The 27,827-nt window shown below is 46.4% G+C and overlaps 1 protein-coding gene across 1 annotated transcript; it reads right to left on the bottom strand.

The window, feature by feature from the left end:
* Positions 1-250: 250 nt before the first annotated feature.
* On the bottom strand, positions 251-27,587 carry EFCAB3 (EF-hand calcium binding domain 3). Its single transcript, XM_034755947.1, has 15 exons — positions 27,489-27,587; positions 26,575-26,646; positions 24,976-25,080; positions 24,381-24,452; positions 22,872-22,976; positions 22,708-22,779; positions 20,659-20,761; positions 13,749-13,822; positions 11,411-11,554; positions 9,442-9,513; positions 8,598-8,724; positions 6,711-6,922; positions 4,207-4,391; positions 2,701-2,823; positions 251-669 (listed from the first exon to the last, which is right to left on the bottom strand). Exons 1-15 carry the CDS (start codon positions 27,547-27,549, stop codon positions 376-378), a joined length of 1,821 nt encoding a protein of 606 aa, XP_034611838.1. The 5' UTR covers positions 27,550-27,587; the 3' UTR covers positions 251-375.
* Between the last annotated feature and the right edge of the window lie 240 nt (positions 27,588-27,827).

Below are 27,827 nucleotides of genomic sequence, written 5' to 3'. Positions count from 1 at the left end.
CTCCCTCTGAGGTAAGTATAAGCCCCATTTCAGAGATGGGAAAACCAAGGAACAGAAAGTCAGTGGCAGAGCTAGGAATAGAATAGAGGAATCTTGATACCTCTCCCTCAAATCTATCCTCTTGTGAAATCCCTATAGTGATATTCCTGAATCCAGTGATTGTTACAGAGAAAGAGCGGAGACCGGTAGAAGAAAAACATGTTTCTCTTTTAATTCTCATTGTATTAGCCAGTGTGCAAAGGGGAAACAGTTCTTTACCCTCAGACAGTGTCACCTGTGTAAGAGCCTGAGACTGTTATAGGGAAAAATAATGGGATGTGAAGGAGGACAGTAGTCAACAGTGATAAGAAAATGGAGCAATATGGCTCTTTCTTCTCATTTCCTTTCTTTTCCTTTCCTTATCCCACCCTTGACTTCGCTGTCATCGGAGCGGGCTGAGGAATGTTCTCTGCGGTACAGTTTGTTATCGTACTGCTGAAGTTCGTTGGGTGTCACCAGCTCTTGGCGAGCGTTCCATGACCAGGAGTAGGTGGAGAAAGTGTGGTAGAAGCTGTGGTTCCCTGACTCCAGCCCAATCTGCCCACCGTGCAACCTCCGCCACAGTCTCAGCATCCTGTTCCTCTCCTTGAGTGCCATCCCCTCCTTGTACATTTCAGTTACCCTTTTCACCTATGGAGAAGAGATGGAGGTTGAAAGAGGCCGCAGTGTAGCATGAAACCAGATCTGTACCCAAATGGAAACCAGCTACTGCAGAAGTCTGACAGATGGGAGGTGTGAGGTTGTCAAAAAAAAGATCCTGGATGCCCTTTATCATGCACTGACTGCAAGTAGATGCCAGTAAATACACCTCTACCTCGATATAACGCTGTCCTCGGGAGCCAAAAAATCTTACTGCGTTATAGGTGAAACCACATTATATTGAACTTGCTTGGATCCACCGAGTGCACAGCCCTGCTCCCCCGGAGCACTGCTTTACCGCGTTATATCCGAATTCACGTTATATCGGGTCGTGTTATATCAAGGTGGCGTGTATCACCAATTTATGTAACGGAAAGATTAACTGACTTATTTATTATTATCCCTTTGGTTTCATACTTCATAGTAATTTCAAGGAATTGCATGAAGTAATACAGATGCTTAGTTAAAATCCTTTCACCAGAAAGTTAATTGTATGGGTTACACCTTGTAATTACACTGGAACTTCAGTGTAACTACAGTCACTGTGTTATAAAGGGTTGTGCATATACCCCAGTTCCTACAATATTTCTAAGGTCCCCATCCTCGTGCTACTGTATCTAAGTGGTAATATCCAATGGTATTTGTACTTGCTGCTCCTAACCCTTGCATATGCCTCTGGGAGAGGAAGAATGGTTGCCAGGTGACAATCAGGGTGGAACAGGGGTATGGAGCACCAGCAACCCACTAATTTGTACTATCTGGGTTACTGATAATCATACATTTCTGTAACATCTTTTGTCTCAAAGGGCTTCAAAGCACCACTGAAATGCAGCCACCTCTTGGGGCAGAGGGCAGCAATCAGGCTGAAAACGTGCAAACAATTTGAGGGGAGGGAAGTCTTGACCAAGTAGACTGGGTCAGCTCCTCTAACTGTTACAGAAAATAGCAGGTGGAATCTTTAATGTCCATGCAGAGCAGTGAGGACCTCAGGACAAGAGTTTCCAATCTGAGTACGTAAAATGAAGTCCCTATAAAAGTGGTCTGATTTTCAGAGACGCTGAGCACTTCGCACGCCCAGCAGTTTCAGTTGCATTTGCTTACATCAGATCTGAATTTGTGCCATATACTAAGTAGCTTTATGTTTCAACAAGCAAAATGGAGCAATTCCAGAGAGACATTTTACTCTCTGTCTGGAAGGGGTCAGATTGACAACACTGGGAGCTGAAGTCCTTTCTCCACAGTAGGGGCAGTGTGGCAATGCAAATGTCCGTATGCTGCCCCTCACTCCTGCCCTGATTGGATGGCTGCTAGGTGAAAGGGTAGCATTAGGTGGCCATGGCCATCTCTTTTGACCTCCAAAAAGGGGAAACAACGAGGCCAGCTGGGATGGATGCTGGTTCGTGTGACATGGCCCCTGTTCACCAGGACTGAACTCTTTTTATAAAGACCACAAAAGAGCCATCTTTTCATCGCTAGCAACCCAGTCGGCATCCAAAGTAGTGCCCTGGAGATGAAAGGGCCCCCATAGCCCAGTGTTTCCCAAACTTGAGACACCGCTTGTGTAGGGAAAGCCCCTGGCGGGCCGGGCCGGTTTGTTTACCTGCCGTGTCCGCAGGTCCGGCCGACCATGGCTCCCACTGGCCGCGGTTCGCTGCTCCAGGCCAATGGGATCTGAAGGAAGCGGCACGGGCTGAAGGACATACTGGCCGCCACTTCCAGCAGCTCCCATTGGCCTGGAGCAGCGAACCGCAGCCAGTGGGAGCCACGATCGGCCAGACCTGTGGACGGGGCAGGTAAACAAACTGGCCCAGCCCGCCAGGGGCTTTCCCTACACAAGCGGCATCCCAAGTTTGGGAAATACCGCCATACCCCATTCCTAATGCCGTGAGCCACCTAGTCCTTGGAAGAAGAGTGTGTTTGATTGGCGAGGATCTGATGGAGTGTCAAACTGGTTATCTCCTAAACTACCAGAGACAAAGGAGGGAGGAATTCTTTGGAAGGGGTGGTAGACTTTGTACTCACATCTAGTCGTATCTCACGCAGGTCTTCTATAGTCAAACGGTGTCGCCTCTCCATCAAGTGAGTGCCGAGACTAAGGGAGGTTTTCCGATCTCTGAAGTAATCAGGAGGTTTGAACGCAGTTGCCTGATTGAAAAAGACAGAAAGAGAGGCTTTACCAATGGTCCATCAAGACAGGCCTCTTGCCTCAGGCAGTGGCTTTGACCTACTACTTTCAGGGACAACAAACCCCTCTCTAATGCACCTGGCCAGTTGTTTAGTGTCGCACATTTGGGGAAATCCCTTCCTGCAGCAGTCAGGCTGAAGCGTGAGATCTGATTAGCCCTAGCTCAGCAATGGAAGGCTACCAGAGTATATGTACAAGGCAAAATTCTGCTCTCAGTTACACCGGTGTAAATCCAGACTCACTCCATTGAAGCCAATGAAGTTACTAGTCTAGATTTACACTGCAATATACAAGAGCAGGGTTTGGCCTATCTACTTTCAGTACTGTTATGCTCCAGGACTGTCCCCAAGAGGAGGAAACACAGCCTACTGCTCGGAAAAGATCTTTTAGTGTTGTCACGCACAGCCAGGATTTCCCATCAGGTGTCCACACATCTCAGGGTGTGTGTTGTGGAGGACAACAGAGAAAGTAGACATCCTCATTAAGTGTCTTGTGTGGTCTGGGTCACTTGGTCATATCTTGAGATTGGGAAGTGAGAGACCAAAGCTGTTTTGTGGGACGGACAGCTGGTCTCTTCTGCTGCATTCGTGGTAGGGTTCATTCCTTTAATCATCCCACCAAGACAATCCATCAGCCTATCATGTTATCAGATATTCTTTAAATCTGTGGCAGGGAACATGGGGGAATTCAGCCAGAATCTCTTGCCTCAAAGCTTTTAGGACAGGAATCAAACCCATACCCTTTTCAACCAGCCTAACATGTTTAAGAGAAATCAAGGCTATTTGCTTCCCTGTAAAAGTGTATCCCTGTCTTACCTGGAATAGTCACCCAGAGGTATTGGGCTTTCTGGGCTGCAAAGGGGAGAGCTATTCTATTCATTTTACCGCTGGTGAATGCCAGGTATACAAACCACCAGAATTCCCCACTTTATGTAATCTCGAACATATATACAGCCACAGTTTGCCAGCTGCACCGACTGCAGGTTAAACGATGCAGCATTCATAGATTCATTTCAAGAACATTTCTGGGAACAATTTTCCGGTGGCCACATTCAGAGATGAGTCTAAAAAGATCTAAAAGGAAGTTAAGTTTGTGTAATTTACACTTCCTTCCGTCACCCTCAATGTGTATATTACATCACCTTAGACGACTCCAGGCTTACGCAGAGTCACACCCCGTTGACATCACTGAATTTGACCCATTGAGTCCAAGGGAATGTAAGCGTTGAAGGGATGTGTGCTAACCCCACACATTTCAATGGGGAAGAATCTACAGCACAACTACTCAGACCTGCCCTTGGGTGTCATCTGTTATTATATAGATTAACTGTTTCCTTATCTTGCCTCACGCAGCCAGTTTCTTTTATGGAAAAAATGGTTTTCAAACGATGATATAGGCTCTTTCCTTCTCTGCATCTCCAGCTTCTGCAAGTCTTTTTTTGGCTTCGGTATTGTCATTCCATTCCGGTTGGGAAGCAATGGGAAGATGGGTACCTGAGCATAAGGACTGTCAGAGGGGACACTGCTTGCTAGCAAAGGGGAAAAGAAAAGAAAAGAATGGATATCACTAATTGGACACAGTACCCACCATCTGTTTTCTAGCCCTTGGCTCTCCCATTCTATGACCAATCCAACAAGACAGGACTACACATTCTGAGATCTCCCCTATTCACTTTTCCTCCTTTTTTGTACCTTACTTTCCGTAAAACACATGGAAAATATGGGCCAGTAGCCTCTGATTTTGGGTGCCCAACTTTACAGATCTAGTACCTAATTTTCAGAAGTGTTGATCCCCCACTATTCCAGCTGTAGGCAAAGAGTTGTGGGTGCTCAGCACCTCAGAATAATCAACCCACAAGTGTCTAAAGTTGGGAAACCATAAACGGAGACATCCAAAATTAGAGGCCACCTTTGAAAGTCTTAAGACATAGGTCTTAAGAACTAGAGATGGACTCCTTGGTAGCCCATGAGCTGTTATACACCGAGCAGCCACCAAGAAGAACTAAACAGTTATTGAAGGTTCCCTTGTGTGTTGGAATTATTATTTACGCAGGATATTATCATGACACTAATTTAATCATAAATTGCTTTATTAAATCCAGAGGCCAAAAGGTACTTATACAATTGCTCTAAACACGTCTACAAAGCCTAAATAATAAGCAATTGACTACATCCGAATGTAACAAAACATTTATAAACATTTGATCAAGATACTTACAAATGGGTTAACACCCAAGGGTGCTTAGACCCATCTTGGTTTGCTCCAATGTGGTCAGGCAGGTATTAGCAATGAACCCTTGAAGAGTTTACCTTTTTTATACACTTTAAAAAACGAGTGATGTCATTGCCAATTACTGATTTCAGGTAAAAGCCAACTGGAGACAGTTCACCCTTATTTCCAGTCTTAATCCAGATAAGATTACAACCTCCTTTCTCCCCAAGGCCTTTCCTCCTTATCTTTTCCCATCCTTCTTGCTGACACAGTTTTTCCTTTGTACCTGGGTTAACATAGGCCCTATTTTTTGAGATAACACTGGTATGTGGGGTGGGAAGGGCCATGTTCTTTTTGTCTTACTTAAAACCAGTCACCCGTACTGGTCAGAAGCCTTTTCAGAAACTTCCCCTTATCTCATTAGTTATTCTTTGAACCAGACGCCCTCCCTACTTCATTCCATCGGGCCTTATAACTCTTTACTTTCAAGGCCTTTCTTTACAACCCATATTTCTTTAACCAACCTTAAGCTAACTTTAATTCTCCCATTTTATATTTATTCTACATGGTGACAGTGCTGATAATATATGTGTCAACTATTTCATTCCTCATGTAAGAAAGGAGATCTACACAATTTACTGTGAGTGACTTCCCATTTTGGTGCCATCAATGGGTGGCATCTGGGAGAGATGACTCCTTTTTTGTTTTAACCAATCAAGAAAGAAGCAAATCTAAAGAGCCTATCAGAGCCCAGAGGTATATTCAAGTCCCACTGAGGGAAGAACTAAGGGTACATCTACACTACAGCGGGGAGTCGATTTAAGATACGCAAATTCAGCTACGTGAATAGCGTAGCTGAATTCGACGTATTACAGCCGACTTACCCCGTTGTGAGGACGGCGGCAAAATCGACTTCTGCCGCTTTTTGTCGGCGGCGCTTACTACCACCTCCGCTGGTGGAGTTAGAGCGCCGATTCGGGGATCGATTGTCGCGTCCCGACGGGACGCGATAAATCGATCCCCGAGAGGTCGATTTCTACCCGCCGATTCAGGCGGGTAGTATAGACCAGGCCTAAGTTCAAGGTGCCCAATGCAGCTCAGAGAACAGATGATCATATTTTGATCATTTGAAAGGTGTCAGTCTGGTGATTCATGGGGGTGGAGCTTATTTTGTGGGTGGAGCCTGGAAGAGTACCATCCTTCCCATTTGATTACTCAAATAAGTGATCTGGAACTGGCAAATCTGGGTTCTAGTCCTGGCTTGGAGGCATCCCAAATCAGTGGCTACTTCTATAAATCTGAAGTGATTTGCCCAAGATCACCCAATGAGTCTGTGGCACAGCTGAGAAGAGAACCCAGGCGTCTTGCACTTTCACTACAAGATTATGCTTCCTCCTATCACTCATGTCTTTGAGGAGTCCAAGCAGTGGGTGGGTGCAGGTAGCAAAAAAGATTTGCTAACCTCGGCCCTGATCCAAAGCCCAAAAGTCTGGTAGGGAGAGAGGACTTCTCCTTACTGGCAATGGACACAGGATGCTGTAGTGAATAGCTGTGACCCCCAAATGGGCCTTCTGCCTCTTTGGCACCACCACTGAAATTCCCACTCAGACACACAACTGCCACGTGCAGTTCTTACCCTTGAGGGTTTCCACGTAGGCTTCCAGCTCTTTGTCATTCATCACTGAGATGCGGGCAGCACCCGCAAAGGCAGACATAGGAGTGACTCTGCCTCTCTGAGGAGTTGGGGCTTTTCGGAGTGTGTGGAGCCCCTTCCCATGGTCCATTAAGCTGCCAGCATCTATCCAGGCCCTCCTGCCAGTGGACACCAGGAACTTCTGTCGGTAGTAACTAGAAGACGAAAGATGGCGCAGTGTCACCAAACACTCTACACCCAGGACAGCTATAACCAGAGAACAGCCTTTTTCACCTTCTTTAATGGGGGCTAGCAAAGCGGGGAGGGGAATTGTGTCCTTTTCCTGCTTTATGTTGCATAGAGGAGGCTGGGGAGGATTTGAAAGGTTTTTTTCCCCCCTATTTTTAATTTTTTTTTAAACTTTAGTATAAATTCAGCTCTTATGTCTCCTTGGAGACTCTGTGGACAGCTAGAGAACTGGTTGGATTATGGTACCTGCAATATCCAGAAACTGAATCCTGATTCACTTTGAGAAGGAAGGGATTTCTACTCAGATAGATTAATGCTCTTTGGATCCCATTGGGATAGCCTGGTGCACACTGAATAGCACTGAACCCTGTTGATTTCAGTAAGACTGCTCATGGTAGAAGCAGGGGCGGCTCCAGGCACCAGCGAAGCAAGCGCACGCCTGGGGCGGCCTGCCGGTCGCTGTGATGTCGGCAGTGAGGCAGCCTTTGGCGGCATGCCTGCGGGAGGTCCACTGGTCCCGCGGCTTCGGCGGTGGGGACACTGAAGGCGCGGGACTGGAGGACCTCTCGCAGGCATGCCGCCGAATCTGCGTGACAAGCGGACCGCCCGCAGGCGTGCTGCCAAAAGCCGCCTGACTGCCGTGCTTGGGGCGGCAAAAAACATAGAGCCGCCCCTGGGTGGAAGATACGGTTCATCGAGAGGAAGAGTAACCGAGTCTAGCGTCCTTGTTTTTCAAAGCATCTTAAAACACTGGGGAGAAGGGCTCTCTGTCTTAAGGATTCAGCTCCCCGCCCTGCTGATAAAGGGCAGAGAAAGCTCTGAGACCATACCTCCGAGTTCTCCAACCAGACCTGGAAAGGCAAGACTTGACAACCGTACTCCTAAGGGTGATAAAATCTTTTCCAGGCCTTCTCTACTCACCATAAAGAAGCAAACCACAGCACTTCCTTTTCTTTGCAAGTCACCTTTAAAGATAGGTTGGCGATTCTGATTTAGCCCAGAGGTCGGCCCCCACTACCCACAGATTTCCTTCGCACAGCCTGCAGCCATCCTCGTCTTTCATACCCTGCAAGGGTGTAGCTTGCCAAGGAGGAGCCAGGGGACAATGCTCCAACTTGATGAAAGCAGACAGGCTGGGAGGCTTATGTGGTGATCTGGAGGTAAGGTCATAAGGGCTATGTAGAGAAGAGGGATGTGCTTTTCGGTGTGTGCCATATGGCAGATAGAACAGGTGTGTTTTTGTTCTCCAGGGGGCAGAGGGAGGAGGTATGAAATATATCTACAGGGCCCTGTTTTGTCCTCATTTATATGGCTGGCCTTGTCTACACAGGTACACTGCTCACTTATGTGCCTAAAGAACTGGGGCCAGATTTACAAAGGTATTTAAGTACAGAAGGATGCAGATAACCACTACTGTAAATTCCATTAGGCGCCTAAGTGAGTTAGAGGCCCAATTCCAATTGACTTCCAATCAAAGTAGGGGCCTAACTCACCTAGATGCTTTTGTTAACCCCATTAGGTGCCTATCTGCATTTTTAGGTGCCTAAATACCTTTGTAAGCCTGGCCCTGAGCCCACTGTTTGACTCTGCCGAGCCTCCTTTCCCCTCTTTGGAGACCTTGCTAGAGCTTTTAGCACTCACCTGACTATTTCAAGCATGGCCTTCCGGGGCAGAGCCGACATTTCCACCAGCTTTGACAGGACCTCAAAGAGCAGGATTCCCGTGGCGTTGATGGAATCAAAGTCCTCCAGGCTGCCTTTCTCGGGGGCTGGGGAGGAGATGCACGTCAATCAGAGCGCCCACCCCACCAACCCATCTGCTTCAGAGCCCGCAGTCAGCACCAGTGACCTCCAACAAGGTTTCCTCTGGGCAAAGTATGGTGTACGCGTGTGTGGGGGCATGTCTCCTGCCTGGTGCACTGGGGCAAGGGGTACTTCTCACTGCCCTCTCCCATCGCCCAAGGAAGCATAGTATCTCCAGAGAATGCTGCTCCCCCTCTGCTTTGGAAGAGGCAGATTTGGTCCCGGTGTTCCAGGCAGAGTGTCTCAGCCTGAGTATGTGGAGCACAGCGTTGACTGACCTCACCCTGGCTATCTGAACGCCGCTTATATACCCTGTGGTTCCTGGGCTCCCCGTCATCAGTCCCCTTCCATGAGCCAGGCTACCTTGGGGAGCTGTGCCAGTGCCTGCACTCTCCTCTGTGCCCCCAGGTCTCAGCCTGGCACTCAGCAGCGGCCTCCACCCCTGAGCTAGATTGTCAAGGCTTTGTACAGCTGTTTTGAACGGGGGCCAGCTGTGCGCGAGCTCATTCTTTGGGGGACCCCAGATGCTGATGTCGGAGTCCACGTCACGTGAACTCCAGATCGCCCCAAGGTTCAGGTAACACCGATGCCTCTAGGTAAGTGGGGTTCTCTGGCCACACACTGACATCGCTGGGGGACACCGTGGCCAATCCCATTGGCTGAGCTGGGTTCACCGCACTCACCTACAGCCTGGATGAAGCGCTTGTTGTCGGTGACAATGGTCAGAAAATCAGAGAAGTTCACTTTCCCATCTCCTGCAAGGTAAACAGCATTTCCCACTGATCAAGCACCTTTCACCCCAGGGACATGGTAGTAATGGGCCTACTCCAGGCCAGGTTGGCTACAGCCACCTTCCCCTGAGTGCTGGCGGAGAAGGGGCTTTGTTGCTAAGATCCACGCTAGACAAGTGCATAATACCTCCCCCACTCCACTGGATGTCATCAGCATGGGTCTGTCTAAGTTCTGAGGCCATGCTGCTTACGGGAGCCTGTCTCAGAGAGTGAGAGCTAGGGCCCTACCAAAAAACGTGTCATGGACCGTGAAATCTGGTGTCCCCCCGTGAAATCTGGTCTTGTGTGTGCTTCTACCCTATACTGTACAGATTTCACACGGAGACCAGTGTTTCTCAAATTGTGGGTCCTAACCCAAAAGGGAGTTGCGGGGGGGGGGGGGGGGGCACAAGGTTATTTTAGGGGGTTCGTGGTATTTCCACCCTTACTTCTGTGCTGCTGCCTACAGAGCTGGGCTGCCGGAGAGTGGCGGCTGCCAACTGAGGGCCCAACTCTGCAGGCAGCAGCGCAGAAGTAAGGGTGGCAATATCATATAATGCCATCCTAACTTATGCGCTGCTGCTGGCAGCAGATCTGCCTTCAGAGCTGGGTTCCTGCCAGCAGCTGCCGCTCTCCAGCTGCCCAGCTCTGAAGGCAGCGGCGCGGCCAGCAGCGCAGAAGTAAGGGTAGCAGTACCACAACCCCCCTTACAATAACTTTGTGACCCCCCTGCCCCCCCTCCCCCACAATTCCTTTTTGGGTCAGGAGCCCTACAATTACAACACGGTGAAATTTCAGATTTAAATAGCTGAAATTATGAAATTTACAATTTTTAAAATCCCATGAAATTGACCAAAATGGACCGTGAATTTGGTAGGGCCCTAGTGATGGCTGTATGGCTGGCCTGCTTCTGACCTGTGTGATTGGGAGGGCAGGGGGGAAGGACTACAAGAGGAGAAAACCTTAGTGAATCCCAGTTTGAAACCCAGATCAACCAAAGGGACCAATACATTTTGGGCCCAAATGTGGCTTTAAGCCACTGGCTGCATTGGAAAGGGCTGAGGAGGGGTCTTGTATGTATGAGTCAGTGTTGTCACAGAGGGACTTGCTTTGGAGGCTTGCAGAAGGGCGGTTGTGGGACCAGAAAGACTCGGGTTCTAATCCGGGCTCCTCATGTGTGTGCGAGAGATGTGTGCTAATGGTGTCTGCTGTACACCAACTGGTTAGAGTGTCAGGGCAGCCCAAGGAAGAATTCTTGTGGACTCAGCCAGGATTCGTCTTGAGAGGGCTGGCACAGCTGCTGGGCAACTCATAGAATATCAGGGTTGGAAGGGACCTCAGGAGGTCAGCTAGTCCAACCCCCTGCTCAAAGCAGGACCAATCTCGAGACAGATTTTTGCTCCAGATCCCTAAATGGCCCCCTCAAGGATTGAACTCACAACCCTGGGTTTAGGAGGCCAATGCTCAAACCACTGAGCTATCCCTCTCCCATCATCCATTCACATGGTGCCCTTCACAGTGCTGCCTGATGAGGAGGCGGGACATAGTCCCATCCCCCCTTGGCCCCTACCCCTTTGGATCAGCATGTTGCCAGCCTAGTGCACTCCCCGCCCATCCTGGAGCTAGCCCTATGCACAGCTGCCCGCCCCCCCTCTGCCCACCACTTTGCCCATTTCCCCTGTAAGAGCCCTGCTTTCACACTGAGCTGGTCTCTCACTTCGTAACAGACCAGGCACTCCATTGCTCCGGCTGGAGTTAGCACAAACCTCTGCCAGGCAGCAAGCAGCATGGCACCAAGGGAGCACAACGCCACACACTCACAAACACAGACCCTTGGAACGTACCACGGTGGACTAAACCTGGGATGATTGTTTACACTCACCGTCCACATCAGCATATGACAGCTCGTCGTAGGCCTCTTGTTCGGTTAAACTAATCCCCAGCTTCTTTGCAGTCGTCTCCAAGCCTTGTAGGTCAATACTGCCATCTGCGTCCTTACTGAAGAAACTGTAGGCCTGGTGGAAAGCTGTGGGCATGTAGGGAAAGTACCACCAGTTACGTCAGGTGGGATGTACGAACTTCATGTACTACGCTTTTTGGAAACCAAGGGGCATAATGCCTAGGGCTTTTTTTTTATGCCAACACAAAGATTCTACCCTGGTCAATGAAACAATATGGTAAGAGAATCATGGAACCAGAGGAAAGGCAAAAGGATCTTGTGGTTATGGGACTCGTGTGACCTGGGTTCAGCTCCTAGCTCTGCCATAGGTTTCCTGTGTGAATTCACTTATTCCCTCTGTGCCTTAGTCCCGTATCCGCAAAAGAGGGAGTGACACTTCCTTTTAGGGCTGTCGATTAATCGCAGTTAACTCACACGATTAACTCAAAAAAAGTAGCCGCAATTTAAAAAATTAATCACAATGAATTGCCATTTTAATCGCTCTGTTAAACAATAGAAATACCAATTGAAATTTATTAAATATTTTTGGATGTTTTTCTACATTTTCAAATATATTGATTTCAATTACAACACAGAATACAAAGTATATAGTGCTCACTTTATATTTTTTTTATTACAAATATTTGCACTGGGAAAATGACAAACAAAAGAAATTGTATTTTTCAATTCACCTCATACAAGTACTGCAGTGCAATCTCTGCAATTTACAAATGTAGATTTTTTTTGTTACATAACTGCACTCAAAAACAAAACAATGTAAAATTTTAGCGCCTACAAGTCCACTCAGTCCTACTTCTTGTTCAGCCAACCGCTCAGACAAACAAGTTTGTTTACATTTACAGGAGATAATGCTGCCCGCTTCTTATTTACAATGTCACCTGAAAGTGTGAACAGGCATTTGCATGGCACTTTTGTAGCCGGCATTGCAAGATATTTATGTGCCAGGTATGCTAAACATTCGTATGCCCCTTCATGCTTCGGCCACCATTCCAGAGGACATGCTTCCATGCTGATGACACTTGTTAAAAAAATAATGCATTCATTAAATTTGTGACTGAACTCCCTGGGGGAGAATTGTAGGTCTCCTGCTCTGTTTTACCCGCATTCTGCCATATATTTCATGTTATAGCAGTCTCGGATGATGACCCAGCACATGTTGTTCATTTTAAAAACACTTTCACTGCAGATTTGACAAAATGCAAAGAAGGCACCAATGTGAGATTTCTAAAGGTAGCTACAGCACTCGACCCAAGGTTTAAGAATCTAAAGTGCCTTCCAAAATCTGAGAGGGACGAGGTGTGGAGCATGCTTTCAAAAGTCTTAAAAGAGCAACACTCTGATGTGGAAACTACAGATCCCGAACCACCAAAAAAGAAAATCAACCTTCTGCTGGTGGCATCTGACTCAGATGATGAAAATGAACATGCATTGGTCCACACTGCTTTGGATTGTTATCGAGCAGAACCTGTCATCAGCATGAACGCATGTCCTCTGGAATGGTGGTCGAAGCATGAAGAGACATATGAATCTTTAGCGCATCTGGCAAGTAAATATCTTGCAACACTGGCTACAACAGTGCCATGCGAATGCCTGTTCTCACTTTCAGCGGGCAGCATTATCTCCTGCAAATGTAAACAAACTTGTCTGTCTGAGCAATTGGCTGAACAAGAAGTAGGACTGAGTGGACTTGTAGGCGCTAAAGTTTTACATTGTTTTGTTTTTGAATGCAGTTTTTTTGTACATAATTCTACATTTCTAAGTTGTACTTTCACGATAAAGAGATTGCACTACAGCACTTGTATGAGGTGAATTGAAAAATACTGTTTCTTTTGTTTTTTTACAGTCCAAGCGAGCACTGTACATTTTTATTCTGTGTTGTAATTGAAATCAATATATTTGAAAATGTAAAAATATTTAAATAAATGGTATTCTATTATTGTTTAACAGTGCGATTAATCATGCAATTAATCGCAATTACTTTTTAAAAATCACATGATTAATCACAATGCATTTTTTTAATCGCTTGACAGCCCTACTTCCTTTGTCTGTCTGGTCAGCTGCAATTGTAAGGTGTTCGGGGCAGGGATTGGGTCTGTACAGTGCCCAGCACAAGGGGGGCCTGACCTCAGGTGGGGGCTGTCCCCGCAGTTGCTACTGCAGTAGAAATAATAAGGATTTAACAAGCTAAAGAATAAACCTTGAACATCTTTTTGTCAGCCTGCCTTTCAAGGTGAAAAACAGATAACTGGGGCATCATTACCTTCTAGTTGGTCCCTGGTCAGATGCTTTACTGCTTTGCACTTATTCTTGTCTAGGAGGATGCCAGATAACTCCCTGCCATACAACATTCAAGAAGAAAGAAGGACAATTAAAAGATGCAAACCGACACTCCTCTGCAGATGTGCAGCTCCTGTTGATGGAACAGCAGCTGAGCGCATGGATTCAGGGCAGGATATGATGCAGGGGGCCAAACGTCTCTCAGCTACACTGGTGCAACCCTATTGACTTCAGAGGGGTTGCATTAATTTAACAGAGAAGAGTTTATTATCTGATTCTGCTCTCACATCAGTTGTACACAGATGTGAACACCACTGAGATGCTGTGGGGTCATTCTGGAGACACTTCTAGGGTCTGATTCTGCCCTCTTATGCAATCTCCTCAACTTCCTCAGGGCTGCACAACGACTTTGGCATTTACGGGCTGAGCTCCCCAAAGGGCTGAGTCTCCCATAGGAAATGTGGGTACTCAGCTCCTGGGAAAAACCAAGCCATTAACCTTTAACTCTGCCATTGCTGGGCACCCACCCCTGAGCCTGCTCCCTCTCCTCCCCTGGAAAGCAGTGGGGAGAAAGCACCGGTGAGGAGGTAGCTGATTTGGGGAGCCTCAGCTTTGCCAAGTTATAGTGTTAGAAAGAATGACATTCCAAGATCACATGATATCTGTGAGGAAGATGATCTCCTCACATCAATTCATCTCTAATCATTACTCTCCTAGCAAACTGGCAATAAGTTTCTGCCATAAAAGGTTAAATTCATCCCCTGGATAAACTTCAAACTGCTGAATATGGATCCCAATGAATAAATGAGAAGCAGTAAAAGACCTCAACCTGCATCACCCAAGCAGCCACACCAGAACCTAGCCCAGGATATCGCGACACTGAAAGAATTCCTCACAGGCCACCTGGATTCAATCTCCAAAGATATCCATGGCCTCTCTAAAGAGGTGTGTGATGCAAAATCCCCATATGGCTCACTTGGAAAATTAGCTGCCAAAGGCTGCCCTTGAAACCAGTGAATTTAAAGAAGAAATGGCCTCCTCAAAGCTTAGACTAGACAAACTGGAAGAAAACCAGGATGACTTAGAAAAGAGAACTTGAAGAAACAAACGTCACCTGTTGGGCATTGCTGAGGGTCTGGAGAAGGTGGATATTATCAGCTTTCTTCAGAAGCTGGTCCCTGGCATATTTAAAATCCACCCTCAGCTTCCCCCATTAGACATTGAAAGGGCTCATCGAATGCCTGGTACTAGACGGTGGGAATCCGACAAGCCCAAGCCCATCGTCTTCAAGCCGCTGAAGTTCCGCTAGGAAAGCTGAAAACCTTATGTACAAAGGCCACAAAATCTCTTTCCCCTGACTTCTTTAACAGAAAGAGGGCTGCATTCAATGGCATAAAGCAAATCTTGAGGGGGACCAATATCGGATACAGCATCCAGTACCCATTCACCTTCCCCATGGATTCAGTACAAAGCGAACCTCAACAAGTTTAAAAATCAGTTTGTTTTTCTAGGTATCCCTGTAGACATGATAATAGTCACTTACACAAACTTCGAATTCCTAGCAAGGAGGTAGGCTGAACTCTTCAGTTGGTCGCCTTTAAAACGGAGCAATAACGAATGTATAGCAACGCAATGCACAGAGTAACTGTTTAACACTAAGCTGGGGGATATAGCCCCATCTACTGCCTGAAGCATTATCTGCACAAATCATCACAGCTTGCACTGCTAGACAGAATCTCTTCACTAGCTTTGCCTCTGATGGGTCGTGTTAGGGTAACCACAAGTCCCTTGTGGAACAGTCAATATTCCTGACATGTAAAACAGACTATAACCTAACCTTAAATAGTACTAGTTATTCAATTTGTGCAGGGCATTTGACATACTATGAATATGAAACTTTTTTTATGTTGTAGTTTTCATATTTAGATTTTGTACTAATTTGTATTGGATTTACCAAACCAATTGTACATTTTCATATGATGAGTCTGTATATATATATGCATACATAACTATACATCAGAACTTCTGTAGGTAGGAATACATTATACATGTTCTTAGAATACCCAATGATATTTACAGGGTAAGATTTGACTTAAAATATGCATTCAGAGATGTTTAGGATATTATTAGATAATATAGGGAAGGGAGGAGAGATAGAACTGAAGCCATCCGGATCTGAAATTGCCCATTCTGGCTTATTTTAAGTCTTACTTTTTGTTGTTTTCTGTTCCAAAGTATATTTGTAAGACACATGATAGTTAACTACAGATCTTTTTGCATACCGTACACACTTAGAGGCAGGGCTGGCTTTAGGAAGTGCGGGGCCCGATTCGAACAGTTTCGACAGGGCCCCAGCAGGGATGACTAAAAAAAAACATGTTAAAAAAACATGCGGAGCTTGTACTCACCGGGCCGCGCTCCTAGTCTTTGGCGGCGGGTCCTTCACTCACTCCGGGTCTTCGGCAGCACTGAAGGACCCGCCACCAAAGTGCCGCCAAAGACCTGGAGCGAGTGAAGGACTCTCCACCAAAGTGCCACCAAAGACCCGGAGCGCCGCCGGGTGAGTAAAAATTAAAAAGGCGCCTCTAGCCAGGGAAGGGATTCTCTGCCACTTGCCCCCTACTCTGGGCGTCCCTGCCACTGGGCGCGGGGCCCTCTTAGGCACGGGGCCCGATTCGGGGGAATTGGTGGAATTGGCTTAAAGCCGGCCCTGCTTAGAGGCTCAATTGAAAGCAGAAATTAATTTAAAACTAACCAGTGTCTAATATGTATAAATATAGACCATATCCTAGAGATAGGGTTTTACAATATCAATGGGGAAATATGTATCTTTAGAATCAGGTTTTATATCTTAGAGCGTGCTCCTGGAATGTGAGAGGACTTAATCCACTTTCCAAAAGAAATAAAATCCTGCGACATCTCGGATCAAAAAAGTGCCAGGTAGCTTTATTGTAGGAAACTCATCTAGCAGAAATAGATGCCATTAGAATCAAGAAGATGTGGGGAGGTTTTGAGTATCATTCATCACTGAATTCTAAGAGCAGAAGCACATCCATCTTAATTCATAATAGTATTAACTTTTCAATGTATACAGTCTTGGTTTGATCCTGAAGAAAGAAATGTTCTTCCTGAAGATGGTTCAACTCAAAAAAGTTTGTTCTAGGAAGCCTTTGCAATCCAAGTGGAGGTAATTCTAAATTTTTCAAAGACATTGCAGACATTCTTTCTAATAAGAAAGACACTCCTGTAATACTGGGAGGCAATTGGAATACTATGCTAGACAGATGTCTGGACAAATCCAATTACATGAGACCCAGCCCTCAAAGCACAATAGGGCAACCCTCGTTACTAATGAATGAACTTGATTTAAAAGGTGTATGGAGACTAAGACACTCCAAGGAGCATGAATATACGTATTTATCTGCAGTACATTCTTCTTACTCTAGAATTGAATTTTTCTTGTGTCTTCAGAACGGATTCCAGCATGCCTGGAAGCACTATTGATAATTTCAGCTCAGGCTCCATTTATACTTACCATAGATGCTGGTTACACCTCGTTAAAGCCTTCGCTGGAAGCTGAACACACTGCTACTACAAGATGCAAAATGTAATTGCACAGCTGATTGTGTCATCTCTCACTTCATACAAGAAAATAAGCACTCGGTTACCTCAGATACATCGTTTGGGAAGCTCTGAAAGGTGCTGTAAGGGGTGAATGCATTAGGGAGGCCTCCCAAAAGAAGAGAGAAGGACTCAAGTTACTAGACTTTTCGGCCAAGGAAATAGCTGAGTTGGAGAAAACACACAAGGCGGACCCAAATAATGAAAACCTCCTACATTATCAATGCCAAATATAAATATAATGAACGCTTATCCAGCCAAGTTCAAATTTACACTCAACAGGGTAGAACAAAGCTATTATGATTGGGGAGATAATGCAGGTAAGCCACTTGCCAGAAGATTTAAGATGGAACTAGCCAACAACATTTCTTCCTTATTACAAGAAGACGGGAGGGCCATCCTGGAATGAACAGATATAAATAATCAATGTAAGCAATTCTATTAAGCTTTATATAAATCAGACAACCAATCAGACTCTAATCAATTGGATCATTTAATTGAAGACCTGCCTTTTAATACCCTAACTTCAGAACAAGTGTTGTTTATGGGCAAAGCTTTCTCAACACCAGAAACTGAACAGGCTACAAAAAACCATGAACTCCAGCAAGGCCCCTGAGATGGATGGCTGCCTTTCTGGCAGATTTCTACAAAACATTCTGTAATCAGCTCTCTTCTGTTCTTTCAAAGGTCTTCACTGAAACATTCCAAAAGAGAGCCATGTTTCAGAACACGAAAACTGCTTTAATTTCTTTCATATTAAAGAAGAACAAGGATGGTCACAACGGTGTCAACTTCTGTCCCATATCTCTATTCAACACAGATTGCAAACCAATTGCAAAAATTTTAGCAGCCACATCCCATCAATTACACACGCAGATCAGGGTAGTTTCCTGAAAGGAAGCCTGGCTGCTGAGAATAGATGCAGAGAAGGCCTTTGATAGGGTTGAATGGCCTCATCTAATGGCTGTCCTAAAAAAATCGTATTTGGATCAATATTCCTGAATTGGCTGAGTGTATTATACAACTCTCCCCTTGCTGCACTATCGACGAATGGAATTATTTCTCCCATATTTCAGCTAGAAAGAGGGACACAACAGGGCTGTTCCCTCTTGCCTCTCCTTTTTTATCTCTCTCTTGAGCCACTGGCAATGTCCGCAGTCACTGAAGGTGTGATTATAAACAGGAAAGAATACAAAATCAGTTTATATGCTGATGACATTTTTGTACTATTGAAGAATCCCTCCTCATTAATCTCATCATTATAGAGTGTAGCTTACATTTCTGGAGACCTCTGTTTTTTGCAATAACTGGAATAAATCACAAGCAACGAATGTATCCAAAAGACCAGATCCTTCTCAGTCTCAGCATTTTCCATTTCCAAGATGCAAGGAAATAACTTATTTAGGTGTTTTGTCCTAATCTTCCCCAAATTGTTTCTATAAATATGAACTACATATAAAAACAACTGTCCAAGGATGTAGGGAGGTGGCGTCTCCTCCCTATATCCTTACTGGGGGAAATAGAAATAGCCAGAATGAATATCTGCCATATATTGATTGTATATCATTAGCCTGTTGTCTTTCAAGGTCTCTCCCTCACTCTTTGCTCAAATAAATAGGCTTATCATGCAATTTATATGAGATAAAAACCAGCCTCACTTGTCACACAAGACCCTTAAAAATAGCGGGCAACTGGAGGTCTGGGGTTGCCAGATCTGTAGCTATATTATCTAGCATTCCAAATGCGTCCTATTATATATGCTCTGCATACTGGCCTGGTTTGAGATAGAAAAAAGCTTAGCTGTGCCATTTGGTTCCCTCTCTTCTTTTATATACCTTAAGAGGCTACCCACGTCCTTAGGGAAAAGTCCAGTTTTTGCATCTACATGGAGCATCCTGCAATGCCCTACAATGATCACAGCATCCGAGCTTACTAATTCTCTTCTCGTACCACTATGGGATAACCCATGCATCAGGATCAAGGCCAACTCCATGCTTAAGACAATTTGGATAGAAAAAGGATTAACACAAGATGATAGACTGGCCCCCTTCGATTAAACATGTAACAAATATCCGCTTTTACTGTTTCACAGGTTCCTCTCTCAGCAGCTGTGCTCAAGGATTCATGCCAGAATAGGGGACAATTGGTCCTTTTCAACTCTTTCACCTCTAGAAGAGGATGTTAAGAAATATGGAAACAAAAGTCATTTTGTAGGAATTACTTAGATGGCTTAATGCTTTGCGGTACCCTCTCAATCTCAGTCTCAAAGGAAAATGGGAAAACGAACGTATCCTCCCAGGTTTCTGTTGTGAGAATAAAGGCTATCTGTATTAATGCACAAGATACTTCAAGTTCTTTATCCTTGTGATTCTTCCAGAACAAGATATTAAACAGGCAGGACTGGATTCCAGATCATGTGTTTAAGGCAACGCACAGCGAATACTGGATATGCAAACAGCCATGTGCCAACCTTTCGCACATCTTCTATATCTGTCCAGAAATGCACATGTTCTGGAACTCCATATTCAGTGCTCTCTCAAAAACTTTACATGGTCTCTTTCCTTCTCCAAGCCTGTGTATTTGAGGCATGATGAATGAGTTGTTGTTACCAGAGAAATGGATTGCAGTCACTATTTTAGTGGCCAAAAGAGTTAATTTTGAGAAATGGAAATCTGCAATTCCTCCTTTATTTACAGACTGGCTTAGTGACCTCCCTCTTACTGCATTAATGGAAAAAATGACTCTGTCTAATAGAAACACTTGGGAAAAGTATGAGGCTGTCTGGTCACACATGAAATGATTGCATACTTTTGCAGTTGAATATATATTAGTTCCTGTTATTCATAGATTATGTTCTCATTTATCTAATTAGTCACTTTACTAACTGATGCCCTGCATGACCTGGATGAGTTCAGGGTTCCCCGCCCCCGCCAGGTTTTGCAAATAATGAAGGTTAAATTTTGTTCCGAGAGATTATTTCTATCTGGTGCGTGTATTTATATATGTTTTGTTTCGTTATGTGTTTATATTTTTGATAAAAACAAGAAGAAAAAGAAAGACAGAAACTCAGTTACACACACACGGTATTACAGCCACAGGGGGGCACGGGCGAGTCCAACGGAGCCAGCTCCTTCAGCTGGAAAAAAGGGTAATTAATGCTGATTACTGCACCAAGCGTACTGGGTGTTTTACTGGCAGGAGTGAAGGCAGGGATCCTGCTCAGAGGACCTGGCAATCCATGGCGATGGCAGCCCGGACACCTCCACACTCACCCGCTGGTCTTTTTTGGCAGGGGTTTCAACATCATCTTCTTCGGCAGGGATTTCAGAGTCATATTGGTCTCAGAGATGGGGCCAAAGGTCGTCTGAGGTTTCTCTGGGGTGTAAGACAAACATGCAGAGAGGGTCAGAGGCTCTTCTCCTCCCTCCTACTTTAAACCTCCTTTGATCCCAGAGCTTGGGACCGGAGACAGCTTTAAGGAGGAGGGTGGCAAGAGGAAGGCCACTATACAGACTCAGGAAAGAACCCCTGAGTGATGCGCTGTTATGCAAGCACTTAGCTGCTTTGTGCCTCCATTTCCCCATCTGTACAATGGGGATAATGGCACTCTCCTCCCTCACGAGGGGGGTCATGAGAGAAAATATATTAATGCCTGGGAGGTGCTCAGATTTTACGGGCAATGGGGCTAGATAAGGGGTGGGGGGGACTAAGAGCTAGTTTCCCTGTTCTTTCCCAGCTACCTTACCTCATGAATTGGGGCCATCAGTTCTGTAACTTGCATCCAGAATCATGAGGTACTCCGAGCTCTCTGGAGCCTTGACTTCCCCCCCATGAGATACTGATCTCACTGGGGCTTCTGCCAAGCAGCTAAACCTGCCGTGACACACCTGAAATATGGCCTCGGTACTGCCCCACCCTGACTGACTAGTGTCTTAAGTCCCCATTGTTGTGCAAGAGGTAGCGTAAAAAAGGTTAAACGATGGTTAACGAAGCACAATCAACTTCGGGATGCCCAGGAAGTAGTAATCGCCACAAGCTTCATTCAACTCACCGGCCCCCAACCCTGCTCAGCCATGGGCATTAGACCATGTGATTATGACCTCACCACAGTATGGGCCCAGACAATCCGTAACCCCCAGCAACACTTGTGAACCAGAGAGGCTTTTTGCCTGTTTTACAACATGCCTGAGAGACAGACACCAGAAGCCATTCAAGAGACACCAACCTCTACCCACACGTTACCATCTCTAAGCAAGTCACTATGGGGAACTGCCGGAGAGCGATGGAACAGTGACCAGGGAGCTTAGCAGCAGACAGAGTCAGATGGATACCCAGAAGTCACCTACTCCAGACTGGCCCAACAAAGAAGTAACAGAACGCCACTAGCTGTCACCTACAGTCCCCAGCTAAAACCTCTCCAGCGCATCATCAAGGATCTACAGCCTATCCTGAAGGATGATCTCTCACTCTCACAGATCTTGGGAGACAGGTCAGTCCTCGCTTACAGACAGCCCCCCAACCTGAAGCAAATACTCATCTGCAACTATACACCACACCACAGAAATACTAACCCAGGAACCAATCCCTGCAACAAACCGCATTACCAACTCTATCCACGTATCTATTCAAGGGACACCATCATAGGACCTAATCACATCAGCCACACCATCAGGGGCTCATTCACCTGCACATCTACCAAAGTGATATATGCCATCATGTGCCAGCAATGCCCCTCTGCCTGTACACTGGCCAAACCGGGAAGTCTCTACGCGAAAGAATAAATGGACACAAATCTGACATCAAGAATTGTAACATTCAAAAACCAGTAGGAGAACACTTCAGTCTCCCTGGTCACTCAATAACAGACTTAAAAGTGGCCATTCTTCAACAAAACCCTTCAAAAACAGACTTCAGTGAGAAACTGCAGAACTGGAATTAATTTGCAAACTTGACACCATCAAATTAGGCCTGAATAAAGCCTGGGAGTGGCTGGGTCACTACAAAAAGTAATTTCCCCTCGGTTGATATTCACCCCTTCATGTCTACTGTTGGAAATGGGCCACATCCACCCTAATTGAATTGGCCTCGTTAGCACTGACCCCCCACTCAATAAGGCAACTCCCATCTTTTCATGTGCTGTGTATTTATACCTGCCTACTGTATTTTCCACTCCATACATCTGATGAAGTGGGTTATAGCCCGCAAAAGCTTATGCCCAAATATATTTGTTAGTCTCTAAGGTGCCACAAGGACTCCTCGTTGTTACTATACAGACTAACACGGCTACCCCTCTGAGACTCTTTAATAAAGCTCTTGCTCACCAGGTCTTTGGGTCATTGGCTGGGCAGCACTCACTCCTCGCATGAATTGGCTCAAATTCACCTTCCCATCGGCTGTAAGGGAAAATGCGGCTCAGGCATTCGCTCAGTTTTCTGGCACCGACGCGAACGCTACCACGGAGCGCAGGGAGACCTGAAAGACTCACCATCCACCGTCACGAATTTCAGCGCCTCCTGCAGCTCCTCATGGGTTAAGAAGATCCCCATGTGGGCCAGGATGGAGTCCAGGTGATGAGGATCAACTCTGTCCCCTTTAAGTAGATAGAAGGATTAGGGGTTTTACTGTTTGCTTTCTTGTAGCTATGACAACCATTCAGAATCTTACCCATAATTTGAAATAGCAGAGTCCCCTTAGACCCTTTGACGTCACCTCTTTGAGATGTAAAAAATCTCAATTAAGGCCACTGGGGCCAAATCCTCCTCTCACAGACACTGGTGCAAATCAGAAGTCTCTCCACTGGAGCCAGATCCCATCAACCAGTTCGATGTTCAATGGCTCTGGCCCAACAGAGTTAAAATGGTGTAACACCAGTGTAACTGCACCCCAGCACCCAACCCACCCACTCGTCTTGGGCCAAATTCTGCTCTCAGTTACGCCAGTGTGGATGTAGACACTGAGAGCAGAATTCACACCCCCGGGAGCTGGTGGTTTGCTACATTTGAATAATGAAGTGCAATATATTAAGTGAAGGATCCTTTTGGCTTTTGCTGATGGTGCTGAAGGCACTGGTGAAATTCACCCCGGGCAGAGAAGAGAGCCAGTATAAATGCCATTTCAGTGCCACAAAAGACCTCCAGCTTATATGGGGCAAGCCCTCTGCTCATGGGCGAGCTCAACCCTTTGGGTATATCGGGAAGTGAGATTCTTGTTCAGGTGATTATTGGAGCACCTCACCATCTTTACTGTCTTTATCCTCACAACATTAAAGAGACAGGGCAGGGCTATTATCCTCATTTTACAGATAGGGAAACTGAGGTCGATTTTTTTATTTTTTTAAAAGGGCCAGATTTTTAAAAGGCATTTAGGGGCCTACAGATGTGCACTGGGGCCTCGTGGGATTTTCAATTTTTAAAAAAACGGTTACTAGGTGCCTATCTACTTCTTCAGATGACTAACTACCTTTAAAAATCTGTCCCTAAGTGCCTTGTCCAAGATCTCACCGGGCCCCGCCCCTGCCCCACCTCTTCCCCACCCCCATTCCAACCCCTTCCCCATAGTCCCCGCCCCAACTCCGCCCCTCCCTACTCCTATTCCAACCCCTTCCCCAAATCCCCGCCCCAGCCCCAGCCCCGCCTCCTCCCCTGAGCGCCACGTTCCCTCTCCTCCCCCTCCTCCTGGAGCGTGCTGGCGGTGGCAGGGGGGAAGCGCTGGGAGGTAGGTGGAGGAGTGGGGACACGCGCACTCACGGGGTGAGGAAGAGGTGAGGCGGCACAGGGAGGGGAGCTTGGCTGCTGGTGGGTGCAGAGCACCCACTAATTTGTCCCGATATTTCGCTCTGCCAGCAGCATTTTTGCTCCCCCACCCGCCATGTGCCCCGATATTTTCTTCATCTCATCTGGTCACCCTAATAGAGAGTGACTCGATGCTGCTCTCCAATGGTCCAGGTAAGGCCACGTCAGCAACGAATGTGAAGAGCACGTCTGTTCTCACTTACTTTCAGCCTGGGACGGTCTCCGCGTACTCATCACGCTCTTCATAAACGCCCTCAGGCCGACTGTCCCGTCCCCTGCGAAGGAAAGCACCACTCAGAGACGAGGGCCGGACACGGCCACGCACAGGGAAGCAGCAGAGCGAGCGAGGGCTGGGATTCTGGGCTCTGTTCCTCCTGCTTTACATGACAAGGCCAGCTTCCAGCTCCCTGGCAATCCCTGTGGGCAGAGGGAATTGCCACGTGGGGTAATGGCTCTATGCCACCCCCTTTGTAGCCTCCTACATAGAGGGCATAGGGTGGAATAGCTGGAGAGGAATGGTTGTGGCCAGGGAACCTGAGAGCTTCAGTTGTTCCCCGCTGCCCCCTGGAGGCCATCAGAGCTGGGTGCAAGTGAGAGCAGCCTCTGGGTCTAAGGGGGAAGGTTGGCTGAGGTGAGGGGAGGATGGGGTTAGCACCTTTGGCTTGCCGGGCAGTAGGAGGAGGGAGCCGACTCTGCCCACCACCACATTGGCAGCAAGAGGCCTTGCCCCACACAACAGGGTGCTGACAAGATTTCTGGCTGCACAAACGGAGCCAGAGTGGGAGTGGACATGCTCACTGTCAACAGGGCTGTGCTTCAACGCCTCCTGCAGCTCCTCCTGGGTTAAATGGATCCCCATGTTGGCCAGCACGGAGTCCAGGTTCCCCACATCCACTTTGTCCTCTGGGAACGGAGAGGAGAAGATTGGACTCTGCATAGGCTCATTAGTCGTACATTAAAGAATCACCCTGAAGAACTAAACCAGGCTTTCTTCCCCTACATGCAGACAGGCTGGGGAGTGACATTTGGCAATATAAGGATAATAATAATAAAAACAATAACTCTTTGTTTTTTCTCTCTCTCTTACACACAGAATAGTGAAATGAAACTTGTACCCATTCTGGGCGGAAGGGAACTATCATCAGCTATACAAGAGGGGAAACCGAGGCACAGCAATTAAATTTTTATTCAAGGTCAGATACGATTAGGTGATTTGCTCAAGTGTTTGCAGCACAGGAAGAGAAATCCCAAGTGTCTTGGCCTCTAGGCCTATCCATATGTGCAAATCAGTCCTTCCCCTCTCTGCACTACCTCCTAAGGAATACTGAAACCTTAAAAATATGATTGTAGTGCCTAGGAGCCCAGTCACGTCCCAGGACCCCACGGTGCTAGGCACTGTACAAACAAAGGGGAAAAAAGCTCACTGCTTTATGACCTAGTAGTGTAACTCCCGCAAAGTATAAGAGTTATAGCAGCGCTGAATCTAGCCCTAGGTGTTGGTTATTTATTATGTTTGAAAACTTTGGTAATGTATCTTAGACACAAGCCCCTTATCCCCTTTGATAAAAGAGGTGAAAGCTGGTTGGGCTGGCATCAAGACTCATTTGATCTGCTCCCTCTTGAGATGGACTCGCCAGGTAATTCGAATGCCCGAGACCCATCTATGAAAACAAAGTCTTATATTCTGAATTAAGCTAAAGCAACTGTACGCGTGGAGGGCAGATGAAATGCTTCAAAGACACCTTGAAACAAAACCTGCCCCAAATGAATATTTCTGATTCGACCTTTGAGCAGCTGGTGCTGGATCGTTTCGCATGGCGTTATGCTGTAAGGGTGGGAGCCCATGGCTTTGAGAAGAATTGCATGGAGCAGCTGGAAGCCCAGAACCAGCCCCGGAAACAACATGCAGATCAATTAAAACAACTAGGCAAATGGCTCTGTGACCATCATCATCTTTGATATCCTCTAGGATGGCACTGAAATCCTCCTGCGTCTTTGCAAATACCCAGGAAACAGGTAATACATTATTCAGTTCGAAGGGGGAAGAATCCGCTTCTAATTAGTTTTTCACAATACTTAACTGGCTTGTCTATACAGATGGTTAGTGCGCAGTAAGCTGGCATATAAATCTATAGCTCTCTAGCCTGCCAGGCACTAATTGGCGGCGTGGACCCTGTTACCATTCACTAACAGCTCTATAGTTGCGCTTTCATCTACTCATTTCAGGAAAGAGGTAGGAAATGTCTGAATTAAGGTTCATGAAATAACCTTAACTCTGCCCCTTGTGTGGGTTCATTAGGAGACAATCTTTAATTACACAGTCACATAATACTTTCTCCTGCCTCATTCAGTGTACTCTCCTTTACCAACCATAAGTGTTATTAAGTTCTCACTCACCTTCCCCTGGGGGCAATTTCTGGACAGCCCTCACCTCCTTCATAAATTCGCCCAAATTCACCTTCCCGTCCGCTGCAAGGTAAAGCACAGCTCAGAGTCAATGGAAATGACAAACAGACACTAAGGAAAAGAGGCAGAAGGGAATGGGCATCACTGCTAAGTTCAGGTCAGACAAGAGACTTTATTCCTTGTAAATGAAAACTGGAGGAATCCTTGAGAGGAGGAGGCATGGAGTTAGAATCAGAAAAGGGAGGGTATGAAAGATGGAGGATGGGTTCAACAATGGCTTAGCCAAGATGGTCAGGGGTGCAACCCCATGCTCTGGGTGACCTTAGCCTCTGATTGCCAGAGGCTGGGAGAGGATGACAGGGGATAGATCACTTGATGATTACCTGTTCTGTTCATTCCCTCTGAAGAATCTGGCACTGGCCACTGACAGGATACTGGGCTAGATGCACCATTGGTCTGAGCCCATCTGGCCGTTCTTGTGAAATCCAAGTGGCCATATCGTGAGCCCACTTGTACTGGTGCGAATACAGATTAACCCTGTTGGACCCGATTCTCATTTACACAATCACTTTATACTGTTCTACACGTGGCGCAAAAATATAAACGTGTTCTACTTTAAGGCCACTTTACATTGCCAGGATGGGATAAAGCGACGTTAGTGCAAATGAGACCCAGCCAATCAATCCATTGGTGATAGTGGTGTTACCTAGATTTACACCAGTGTAAGTGGGAGCAGAATCTGGGCCTTGGATCAACTGTCCCTTGTCCCTATTGTGCACACATCACATCACTTCTTTTTACACGCACAAATCACACATGCAGCAGGGTTTCCAACGCTCTCCATCCATCCCTGCTGATTTCACGCCCCCTGCTAGAGAACACAGAGCCAGATTTGAAATACAAACCATCAACAGTCACATGTTTCAATGCCTCTTGCAGCTCCTCATTGGTTAAATGGGCTCCCATGCTGTCCAGGATGGAGTCCAGGTTCTGGAGATCAACCTTATCCCCTGGGATACATGGGAAAAAGAGGTCTAATTTAGTCAATGGGGAGCTTTGCCTGAGTAAGGAGAGAGTAATAACATACAGTGGGCCGACAGTGAAAGAGAGAGAGAGAATGTCAGGAAGACGCAGGTGAGAGCTGTCAGAGGCCATATCTACACTGCCATTTAAATTCAGGCTCAAGACTAACCCCCCTTCCGTCTACACACAAACGGTGCTAACACCAGGGCTTGGACCCAGCA

This window comes from Trachemys scripta, chromosome 23, assembly GCF_013100865.1.
Source record: "Trachemys scripta elegans isolate TJP31775 chromosome 23, CAS_Tse_1.0, whole genome shotgun sequence".
Classification (NCBI taxonomy): Eukaryota; Metazoa; Chordata; order Testudines; family Emydidae; genus Trachemys; species Trachemys scripta.
This window is presented reverse-complemented; position numbering and strand designations above follow the sequence as displayed.